The sequence below is a fragment of the Chenopodium album genome, chromosome 21 (genome assembly GCF_948465745.1).
Source record: "Chenopodium album chromosome 21, dcCheAlbu1.1, whole genome shotgun sequence".
Taxonomy (NCBI): domain Eukaryota; kingdom Viridiplantae; phylum Streptophyta; class Magnoliopsida; order Caryophyllales; family Amaranthaceae; genus Chenopodium; species Chenopodium album.
Window position 1 is genome coordinate 17,326,937 of NC_137854.1, and position 12,501 is coordinate 17,339,437.

The 12,501-nt window shown below is 34.4% G+C and overlaps 1 protein-coding gene across 1 annotated transcript; it reads right to left on the minus strand.

Moving 5' to 3' along the window:
• Positions 1-11,174: 11,174 nt before the first annotated feature.
• LOC145600520 (uncharacterized) lies at positions 11,175-11,570 on the minus strand. The gene has a single exon (XM_081656404.1). The coding sequence runs from the start codon at positions 11,568-11,570 to the stop codon at positions 11,175-11,177; it is 396 nt and encodes a 131-aa protein (XP_081512530.1).
• Positions 11,571-12,501: the final 931 nt, after the last annotated feature.

Sequence of the window (12,501 nt, forward strand, 5' to 3'; positions counted from 1 at the left end):
ATTTTTGAAATTAAATAGACCCAAACGTATTCCCGATCCCATGTGGACAGCAATTTGGTAAATAAGTTTATTACCGACGAAAAATGGTAAATAAGTTTTAATTTAACCATATTTTCGTAAATCGTCCCAATTAAAGAGGGCGAAAGTAATTGTGATTTTAATTAAGAAATATGTAATGCTTCTAAGTTGTTGTTAAATTCACTTGTTTTGGCTTCTTAATTGAGTGATTCATCTTTTCGTGTTTAAATTTTGGAAGAAAAAACAAAAATGAGTCCCACTCGCCAGATTTTGTTGCTGGAAAACCAAAACGGGTAGTGCCAGTCAAACTTTTTAAATTTAGTGGGAAGTTTTTTGATAGAAATTTTAAGCGAGTAGTTGTTGACAAAATGGACTTTTAGGCGGGTAGTTCCTGACAATTTTTCCTGTATATTAAAACGAATCTAATAAGATCTCATATGATTAAATTATGTTTTTTCAGATCTTTGAATCACAAATGTTATTTAAAGTGAAATTTATGAAGTGTCGAAAGTCAAAATGTGTCATTTAATTTGGACAGTCGAACAGAGACCTAGTTTTAGAACTGGTACCGATTGAGAAGTGACAAGTCTAGATCAGTTTTAGTAGGTTAGGATCCGATTGCAAAGATAAAGATCCGATTTCAAATATGGTCTCCAATTTCTCGAACGGTCTCATTCTCATTTGCTATTCTTAAAAAAAAAAAAAAAAAAAAAAAAAAAAAAAAAAAAAAGAGTTAATTGGAGATCTAATGGATTAGAACAACATGACCGTTTGCTAATCAAATATAAATTGGATCTGTCCATTTTCAAGATCGTTTCTAAAAATTTGTGAACCGGTTTAATCGCTTATTCCAATTCCAAATTTCTAACACCAGTTTAAATCAAATCTAGGTCACATACCTATGATAATTTAAAATCATGAAAGGTTGATATTCGCAAAATATACATTGTGAAGACGTTTCTAACAAGTACACAAATCTATCTATAACATTACTAAAAGTCAAAGCGACAAGATTTTTTTTTTTTTTTTTTTTTTTAGAGAGCCACAATGGCGGGGATGAGAATCGATCTCAAGATCTCTTGCAACCGGGAGGGAAGCTCTAACCACTTGAGCTATCCTTCACTCTCTCAAAGGGACAAGATGTAATTGCCATGTGTCACCTTTTTAGCATGAGTTGGCACCACATGAGAGATGATATGGCTAGATGACAGGGGCGCCACATAAGTGATTACGTTAAATAATATGCTTAGTGTATTCTTGTGTTAAAAAATGCTTGTAATATGATTTGAACTCCCACTTTATAGCACTAACAATATATCTAAGGATACCACTAAGGCAATACAAGAATTTATTATCTTTTATAATATTATTAAAATCAAGACATTACATGTTATAATAACATGTGGCATCCTCATGTTAGCACAAAATGCATCCTGATGTGCGCATGACATGTCACCGCATAAGCAGGAGCGGGTTGGCAAAGCGCAACTTGGGCGACCGCACTAGGCCTCCTAACTAAATAATGGGGCCCGAAAATCATATTAAATGTAATTATGCGTTAAATGATAAAAAGTTTTTCTAGTTCATTGGTTAGGGGAGATGAATTTTACGAGGGAAGGTCAAGGATTCGACTCCTAATGCAACATAATTTATTTTTGTTTCTCTACTCTCTAACGTATCCAAGTGACTTCGCTTGAATTGCTTCTCAAATCACTTTCTTTAGTTTTCTTAATATATTTTTACACAGTCATACCTAAATTTCTATTTCTCAAATTTACTTCTAAAATTAACAATTAATCATTGCAAGTTTTAATTTTTGTACCTTCTATCATATATATCTCCTCTTGGTATTAATTGACATATATTTTATTTAGTGCATGTTTCTAAAAAAAATTCATGACAACATTTTTCTCGATATTCTCAAATTATTGAAATCATTTTTATAATTTTTGGTGTTACCTTATCTTATCTTCCCGGCTTCCCCTCTATATTTTTGAGAAGTGATATGTTATCTTTTAGAAGAAATGGAAATTTAAAGTGTCCTTTTGAAAGATTGCTGTTAAAAGTATTGAATTGTAATCATAGATGAATCCACGGTAAAGAAAAATAATTAATTTACCATTGTGAAAATTTAATTTATTTTTTATTATTTAATTCGATCTATTTTTGAATTATCGGTATGAAAAAGGGCCTAGCTTCAAATATCACACAAGGCCCCAACTTTTATTGCCCCGCTGCGCATGAGGCTTTTATTTAATCTAAGGCATGAAAAAATGATATGGAGGCTAATATTGTTTAACCTATTTGAAAAAAATTTCATATACATAAGTTCTCTATGATAATGTTTAGTCTTTATCATATTCAATTATACATAACCTGTCTATTTAATTTTTCCTTAACTCGACTCCTTTGTAATTGCACAATAACATAAACTCTAATTAGCAAGAAATTAATCACTTTAATGGTGATTTCTTAGATATTAATATCTTAGATTCAATAAAAAAAAAACTAGCAATTTAGCAATTTTACAGAGTAATATTTTCTCAATTATTATTTGATTAGTAACGTAAAATGAATAAAATTTACCACCTATTTATCAAATTCGTTTATTTTTGTACTCATAAGTCCATTAAAAAAATTAGGAAAATTTGCGAATTGCAGCCATTTAAAACTTGTATTTTGTAAATTGCAGCCCAAAAGTTGTTTTAAATTGTAAATTATAACCCAATTCAATTTATTCATCAGTTTGCGTGTCGAAAAATGTTCGGTTAAGGTTATAGCGGCCATTTTAGGCCTAAAGGGCCCAAATTGAGCTCGAAATTGGCAAAAAATTAACTGAACTAATTGGATCTAAACGGAACTGAACTGAACTGAATTGAGCTGAAATAAATATTTTATGAGAGAGGGAAATTAAGAGCTGAACTGAACTGAACTGATTGGAACTGAACTGATTGGAGCTGAACTGAACTAAACTGAACTGATTGGAGCTGAGCTGAGCTGAACTAAACTGAAATTTTTTTTTTTTTTTTTTTTGGTGAGAAAGTGGGCAGAGCCCAAACAGAACAAAAACAGAAATAAAAGGAAAACAAAAAGCAAATTAAAACAAAACAAAGGCAGCAGCTAGGCTACCCTTGACGAACACCAGCGGGCACCATCCTAGGCCTTGTAGCACCTCCCAAGTCCTCCAATAAAACCGCCTCAAGATCCTTCGGGACCGCCGAGAAAAGAGTCATTGGTTGAGACGCCTCTACCCCAAAATTGGCTAGCCAATCAGCGGCTCGATTTGCCTCGCGATAACAATGTTCGAGGGTGACCTCCCAACCTTGACGGAGAATGAGAGCACGACACTTACGAACGATATGAATGTATGGAGAGTTGGGGGAATTATCATCCTCCAACATTTTAAGCACCACCTCAGAGTCAACACACACCTGAACCTTCCTATGACCTTCATTCCACGCAATAGCCAAACCCCTCAACACCGCAAGCAACTCCGCTTTAGTACACGAACATAAGCCACAGTTAATAGCATACACTTCAAAGAGCTCCCCCATATGCCCTCTAATAAGTCCCCCTCCTCCAGCCTTTCCAGGATTAACCTTCGAAGCCCCATCTGAATTCAACATTACCCAACCAACTCTTGGTGCAATCCACTTCACATAGATCTCCTCCCTTTTCCTTTTACCAGGCATATGCACGCGCAAATGTTTATCTAAAGCAGCTCGAACCAATCCAACTCGAGCATAAATAAATGCAGCTTGATTAATTGGAATATTAGCATTATCCCCTTGAAAACACCTTGCATTTCGCCACTTCCACAATCACCACGCTGACAGAGCAAAAATCAGGGGCCATCCTTCCTGACCCTTATTCTGCTTAACATTCGCATTCTTTAAAAGCCAAGAATCGAAGTCCAACTCTAGTCTATCCCCATCAGACACTCCTAACTTTCTCCATACTATAACCGCAGCTGGGCACACCCTTATAATATGCTCAGTTGTTTCTTCAATCGCACCACACACTTGACATCTAGGATCATCTATCAAATTTCGAATAAATCTATTCTTATTTGACATGAGACGATCTTAACTTGCTAACCACAAGAACATACGGACTCGTTGAGGCGCCTGATTCTTCCACACCACTGTTCTATTGCAATCATTCGATCCGTCTTCTTCTCCTCTAATTATATCCAAAGCCGAACGAATAGTGAACCCTCCAGACGGATTCCCATTCCAGCTAACAACATCAACATCCTCATCATTATTGCTCAGCTCAAATGAAGCAATATATTGTAGAGTCTCAGCAGATAAGAAAGCCGCAAATAACTCCCATTTCCACCCCACATTGGGGTCCCAAAATTCGCTCACCGTAGCATCTTGTAAATCTAAAGGAGGACACGGGCTAGTCAAGTCAATAAGAGGGGTATCATTCGCCCATCGATGATGCCAGAAAAAAGTTCTTTCGCCATTACCAACCGCCATGTTTATACCTTTCCGAACTACATCTACACTACTCATGATCCCTCTCCAAACATTGGATGCATTTTGCTTCGCCTTGAACATATCAATGTCACATCGATTGTTGCAATATTTGCTGCGTAAAACTCTTGCCCAGAGAGCATTGGGTTCAGCCAACAAACGCCATCCTAGCTTGGCTAAAAATGCCGAGTTCACTTGCCTCATCGATCTAATGCCCAAACCTCCCCTATCTCGAGGTTTATTGATCGTATCCCAAGCCACCATATGCACCTTCTTCTGGCCATCAACTTCACCCCAAAGGAACTTCCTTGACTTCCTATCCAGATCATCGCAAGTTGAACGAGGCAAGAGGGTAGTTTGCATCACATGAGAAGGAACCGCACTCAAGCATAACTGAACTAAAGTCGCACGGCCTGCCATCGAGAGCATCTTCGTTTTCCATCCAGCAATTTTGCCATTCACTCGATCCACTAAATATTGATACTCTTTTTTAGAGGTCCTACCATTAATGGTCAGAACCCCTAAATATTTTCCAAAATCCTCGGTTGCTTCCATACTTAACACATTGCATATAGCATCTCTCGTATCAAAATTAGTGTTGCTAGAAAAATACACTCGAGACTTGTCTATGCTAACCTTACTCCCTGAAGCTTCACAAAACTTTCGTAGACATTCTTGCATAAGTGTCGCTTGAGCCACTGAAGCCTCACAAAAAAGGATGAGATCATCCGCAAAAGCTAAATTAGAGATGAAAGGACCATCCCTACTTGCTCTAACCGGAAGCCAAGATTTTAGTCGCACCTCCCTATCAATAATATGGGCAAGTCTCTCCATACAAATCACATAAATATACGGAGATAAAGGATCGCCTTGCCTAATGCCGCGGCTTGGGGAAAAATAAGACATAGGCTCACCATTCCAAAGTATACTAAGGCGTGCCGAAGTAATACACTGCATAATCACATCAACCATGGCTTGTGGTAACCGAAGCTCAAGAAGAGATTCTCTAATAAAACTCCATCTCAACCTATCATATGCCTTCTCAAAATCAATCTTCACCGCCATATACCCAACTCTTCCTTGTTTATGACGCATAGTGTGAAGCATTTCTTGAACAATAATGACATTGTCCGTTATTTGCCTCTTTGGAACGAAGCTACACTGAGTTGGATAAATCAATGAAGGCAAAAGACTCTTCAACCGATTCACAATTACTTTAGTAACCAATTTGTAGACAATATTACAAAGTCCAATTGGTCGGAATTGCTTAGCATGTTGAGGCACATCAACCTTAGGAATTAACACAAGAAAAGCATCATTCAATCCTTCGGGGAATTCTCTGCCTTCTAGCACATTAATCACCAAATTGCAAACACTTGGTTTTACAACATCCCAATATTTTTGAAAAAATATGGGCTGAAAACCATCGGGTCCTGGAGCTTTAAACGGTTTCATACTCTTCAAGGCTTTAAACACTTCACACTCAGCAATCGGCCTGCTAATTTTTTCCCACTGCTCAGCTTCGATCATAGGAAAATAATCAGGGAGTATGTTATCGAAACGTTCTCCCACCCTTTCTTATTCGAAAATTTTTTGCCAGAAATCCAACACTAGAGCTTGCACCTGTTCAGACTCAGTCACCCAAACATCCTTAGCATTCTTTAAGGTCTCGATTCGATTCCTTTTTCTCCTAATAACCGTGGCTAAGTGAAAATAGCGGGTGTTTCGATCTCCGTAGACTATCGAATCCTCACGAGATTTTTGAAACCACAACATCTCTTCTTGATCTAAAATTTCCTCCATCTCTTTTTTCAACTCGGCTTCCAGTTTAATGAGATGCGGCTGCCTTCCTTGAGCTAAAAGCTTTTGAATCCCTTCCAATCTAGCCCATAACTCAGCCTTCTTACGAAAAATGTTATGAAATTCCTCCTTATTCCAACACTCAAGTTTAATCGCAAATTCCTTCAAAAAAGGAACAATTGGGGCTGCTCTATTCCAAGTCGAATGCACAAAATCATCAAATTTGCTATGATGCATCCAAGCCGCTTGAAACCTAAATGGTCTATTTACCATCGAGATAGGAGCGAAACCATTCTATAAGGGCATTAAACTGAACTGAAATTAAGTAAATGTGAACAGGCCCTAAACCTATACCATGTATTAAGTACATCACATAAAGTTGATGCGAATCAAACACACTTGAGATTGACTTTGATTGCCTAGGATAGTTTTGGACACATTATTGTAAAACATTTTGCTTAAACATTTACTTGTATGAGATAAAATTCAATTGATATTCAATTATTAGAACACTATATTAGCTTGAACGTTAAATCAAAAATGTCTCTAATACAAGTCTTTTGAAAAATCAACGATTAGTGATTAAAAAAAGATTAGTGTAAAGTTTGATTATATCACAAATTTTTGACTATAAGGGCATTAAATGTCACAAGTCATTTGCACGGACAGTTGTTTAGAACATAGACTCAATAGATAAATAAGAATGCTTAAAGAGATTCAAAATATCATGATTACTCCTTCCGCTCTTTTTTATTCTTCCCATGTGGAATTGAAAAGTGAATTAAGAAAAGCCAGTGAATCTTGATGAGTAAGTAATAATTAACTTAATGGAGAATCAAATTTTACACTAAGGTCATGTCCAATTCACCTTATTTCAGATAAAAAAAAAATAAAAAAATAAAAAAATAAAATAAAATAAAATAAAATTAGATCAGATCTGATCAATAAAGATAGAGTAAATTCTTAACACATTTTAACATTTTATGTATAATTTTTTATTGCTAAATATCTTCAAGTTTGTAGTGAAAAGAATTATAAAAATTACAAATTAACAAAATACACATTACTGTATTAAGAATCTAACAAGACTAAAGTATAGTTTTTCTTACAATTAAGAATCTAACAAGACTTAAGTATATTACTGTATTAAGAATCTAACAAGACTAAAGTATATTTTTTCTTACAATTAAGGTTAAAATTTTGTAAGAAACTTACCTAATTCTTGTATCCCTATTTTTTTTTTTTTTTTTTTTTTTTGGAAAACTTTTGTATACACCCGGTTTACGATAATCTTACTGTACATCGAGCAGTATAAGGGTAATTTTTACCGAATTTTAGGGTAACTTTTTGCCTATTTTTGGGTAACTTTAAACATAATATAATTTTTATGTAAATAGACAACAAAAAAAGTTTTATAATGGTAATTTAATTACATTCAATCACTAATAATTGATTTTTAGTCGTTTAAAATGTGATTTTTTACTAATAAAGCGTAGATAATTTTTATTTGTATTGGGTTACTTTTATGCATATTGGGGTAACTTTTATTCAATTCAGGGGTAACTTTTTATCACTTTAGCCTATCTTTATAATGGATGTACAATAATTATTGTACACCTGATTTTTTTAAAAGTTTGTCACAAACTTTAAAAAAAATCGGGTGTACAATAATTATTGTACATCCACTATAAAGATAGACTAAATTGATCAAAAGTTACCCCTGAAATAAATAAAAGTGACCCTAATACGCATAAAAGTAATCCAATACAAATAAAAATTATTAGTAAAGAATCACATTTTAAATGACTAAAATCAATTATTAGTGATTGAATGTAATTTTTTTTTTTTTTTTGAAACAGATTGAATGTAATTAAATTACCATTATCAAACTTTTATTATTGTCTATTTATATAAAAAATTGTATTATGTTTAAAGTTACCCAAAAAAGGGCAAAAAACTACCCTAAAATTAGGTAAAAGTTACCCTTATACTGCTTGATGTACAGTAAAATTAGTGTAAACCGGATGTATACAAAAGTTTTATTTTGCCCTATTTGGCTTTTCACGATCTCTAAAATGCATTTTAAAAACATACTTATCTCCATTTTTGTACTCATAAAAATCATAAACTTAATATTAATAAAATATACAATAAAATAAATCCAACAAAATTCCATGTTGCTGAAATTAAATTATTTTGAGTTTTGACTAATTATAGCTTATTTTTGCCAAAAGCTTTACCCCAGAAATCAATACAAGCCAAGCCAGGCAATAACTAACAGAAACTAAATTGAGAATAAGAAATAATACATGCTAAAATAATTCTACTGATAACTACATGACCTTTATCAAATGTAAGTAAAATCTTCCTACTCAAAAATCACCCCCTATTTTACAAACAGAATTCAAAGACCTTACTGTCTGTACCAGCAAAAACTAGGTAGAAACTGACTAGAATTCTAAAAATTCACATTATTTATTACATAAGCTTCAGTGAGCAAGCATTCCTGAATGTCCTGCGCAACATGGATCCCATGCATACTGATACAACTAGGAAACTACTTTATAAAGCAACCTTGCTCAATTAAATGTACATGTACAAAGGAAAGGATACGGCGATTCATTTAAAAACTAGATGATGAATACAAAAATGAGATCGCGCAATTCAGGTAAGAATACAGATTAAAGATTAAAAGGAGCACCAGAAGTGAATCTGCTATATATGAAACAATGCTGGACTCAGTATTCTACAGTGAGTGGAAAGTAGTGATGCTTATTGTGTTGAACAGAGAATTAAATCTAACCACATCAAAACTGCAAAAGGTATTTGCGTTTTCCACACCCGTATTATTAGACAATGAGACAGCTACAACCAATGCACATAGCCCACACTAGTGGTTCCACAACCACTGTCGCAATTTCGAAAACACAACCTCATCCAAGATTTAAAACCTTGATACATAACAATGTATTTAACAGGCAACTCACTGTGCAAGGTGGGAAAGTAAGGGATAAGGAATTCTGATACACTTCAAGCAAGAAGCAGTGTCAAGTAAAAAGCAAAATCCTAACTAGCACACGAAGTCGAACAACAAAATTATGACATAAGAATATCTTTATTTCACGCCTTTGACAGAAAATGTTATTTCTATGTTCTACTGTTCTTAAAATCAAACTGAGCATCATATACAATGAGACATTCAAGTGTATCAAGTGCAGCAAGGTAATTAACAAGTTGATATAACTAGACAGGAGGATAACTTGGTGCAAGTGTTGAAGAGAGCTACACTCATTAGTTGCATAATCAAATACTCATCACTAACACTGCCAATAAGCACATCGTCTGATGTCTGATCTGCATACATGGATAGACCATATAGATTGAAGTAAACCAAAAATTATAGCCAATTAATTGTATTAGGCATTTACATATTGCAAAAAAACCCCATTCTACGTTTCATAAGAAGCACACTTTAATCTCCCAGACAAAAGAAGCTTACCGCCTTACCTCCAAATTCCAATGCTTTGCGCCTATATAACTTAGCCATGGCCCAAGGTTGAACAAATCAAACATCGAAATTACACCTCACCTTATAACTATCACAAATAAATCAAAATTCCTTCCCAAGTACTTCCAACTAAGGATATATGTGGTGTTAGTCTTGTTCTTGACAATCCCCGGTAACAATTTCATTGTATACCAGACCTCTACGAGTCTACGCCTCTGCCCACTTAAAACCCAGTAATGTTCAACAAATGCACAACTAAAGACTAAAGAGAAAGATACACAGCTTAGGCAGAACATTACATTTTGAGGCAAAAATGGTTAAATACAGTGTTCAAAGGGTAAAGAACGTAAAAAAGATGAGAAAAACTTAATCTAAGGTCTACAAATCTGTAACTTCTTGAAAATCCGTTCACAAACTAACAAAAGCGAAATCATAACAATTGACATCTATGATAGAAAGACAAAAGATCAACCATTAACATAGAAAATCTCAACCATTGTGACATTGTCATGAACAATTAATTTCTACACTTAGTTGTTTCTATGTCTTGACCTTCTATTGACATATACGATGCTCCAGCCTTATCTAAAAGGCCACAACTAACAAGCTTTACAAGTTAGTTGGTCTACGAATAATAGGAATCACATATATAATAGGAATCACATATACTAATTTGGGATGACCAAAACAAACAATAGTTGCATTTCAACTATCTAGGAGGTGTTTAGTGGTATTGTGGATACTGGATAGTACTTAATTTCAAAGGGTTCGTACAATGTAACAACTAATTCGAAACAAGATCATTATTCTATACAAATCAAACATTAATTCCAAAATAAGAAAAATTCAATCATAAACTCATTTGGGATCACCGAAACAAATCATAATTGCATTTCAACCATCAAGGATGTATGGTTCAGCCAATGTGACAACTAATTCAAAACGAGATCATTATTCTATGCAAATTAACCATTAAATCCACCACTCATAAGTCGATTACACAATACCAGTTAAAATTAATCATAATCAGAGCAACACCTATACCACCCACTCAAGAACACCAAACAATACGCGATCATCAAGCCGCATTCGACATTTCAAAAGTCCACAACACACATTTCTGGACAAATCAATCCAAATAATTGCTCAAAACATACCCAATTCAACAAAAAACGAGTGTCATAAAACGAAAAATTAAGCATTCTCCATTAATTTATATCCATTAATCCGATGAACAGTGCATCAAACAAACATAAACCTAGCATTATAAGTATAAAAAACCGTGAAATGAAGATTCAAATTTATCGCATTACACAAACCCTAAGAAACAGAAATTCCACTTATCTTTCCAAAAAGGGGGAAAACAATCAATCAGTTCTGGTCTTCATCCTCTCAACACGCTGATTCAACTGCTCAATCTTAACAACCAAAGCAGTAACAGAGTACAAGATCCAGTAAAAGATGAGAGCAGCAGCAATAAGAAGAGCATTACGCTGCGATTTCATGATCGATTTCTGGTGACGAAGAAACTCAGAAGGAGTACACGAATCAGACTCACAACTCGGCCGAGTCTCGTACTTCCAGTAGATATCCATGAGAAGAAACAAGCAGAAAGGAACAATTGACAGAAATGGCTTGAGAAGGTTGCGAGTTACGGCAATCAAACCCTTGCGAAGACCGTCGAGGCCTGGGAGAGTAAGGAGGATCACCATGATTGCTTCTGCTGCTGCTGCGTAGCCGAGTACGACCCATTCTAACGCCATTGTTGATGAAGGAAGATGAAGTCTAGATCTGGAGGTTGAAGAAGAGGTATTTGAGGAAGGAAAGGATCAAAGAGAGGAGGAGAGAGAAAAATGGAGGAGGCCAGATTTTTGTGTTTATAGAGAGTTTGTATTGTGGGATTCATGACACGTTATTGAATTGTTTTTCCACGCGGCATCTTTGTTTCGCTAGTAAGCAAACTACTCTTTTTTTTAAAAAAAAAAATTGTAAGGTTGTGTTTTCAACTTGGTTTCGAGTTTTTTTTTTTAACTAGTCTTTTGGCCCATACAATGCACGGATTATTCATATAAAATTGTATTGAGAGATAAATGAGGAAATATCAATAAGTCATTATAGGGTATAACATGTAATCGGAAACATGATTAAAGAAATTTAAATTTTGGAACATTAATCGAAAAGGAGGCTTAAATAGAAAGGTGGAAGTGCTAAAATTAAAGAGAGATAATAGGAAAAGGTTGAATTAAAGGAGAGAGAAGAAGATGAAGAGATGAAGTACAACTTTAATGAAAGAATTAAAAAAAAATGGTGTAATAAAAATTTAATAGTGTAAGATGACAAGTGGCACTATGGTTAGAGAAGTGTAATAGAATGGATAGGGACATGTGTCTTTCTTAATTTCTTGGTTATAGTTTTTAAATACTAAGTATAGATATAGATTTTGTTGAAATTGAATTATTTTGTTAAAATCTATTCAAAAAAAATATTTATTTTGTTAAAATAATTTTGGATAAATTGACGGGATTAGTGTAATAATAAATTTAAATTCGAGTATCTATTAATAATTAAACACAAACTATTGGGTGCGTACAACTGCATCTAATAGTTTGTGTGGCCGAACTCCATTTTCGCTTTTCAAAAGAAAAGTGAACCTTTCTCTCTCCGCTACCATCACCTGCAAATGGATCGAAGTCG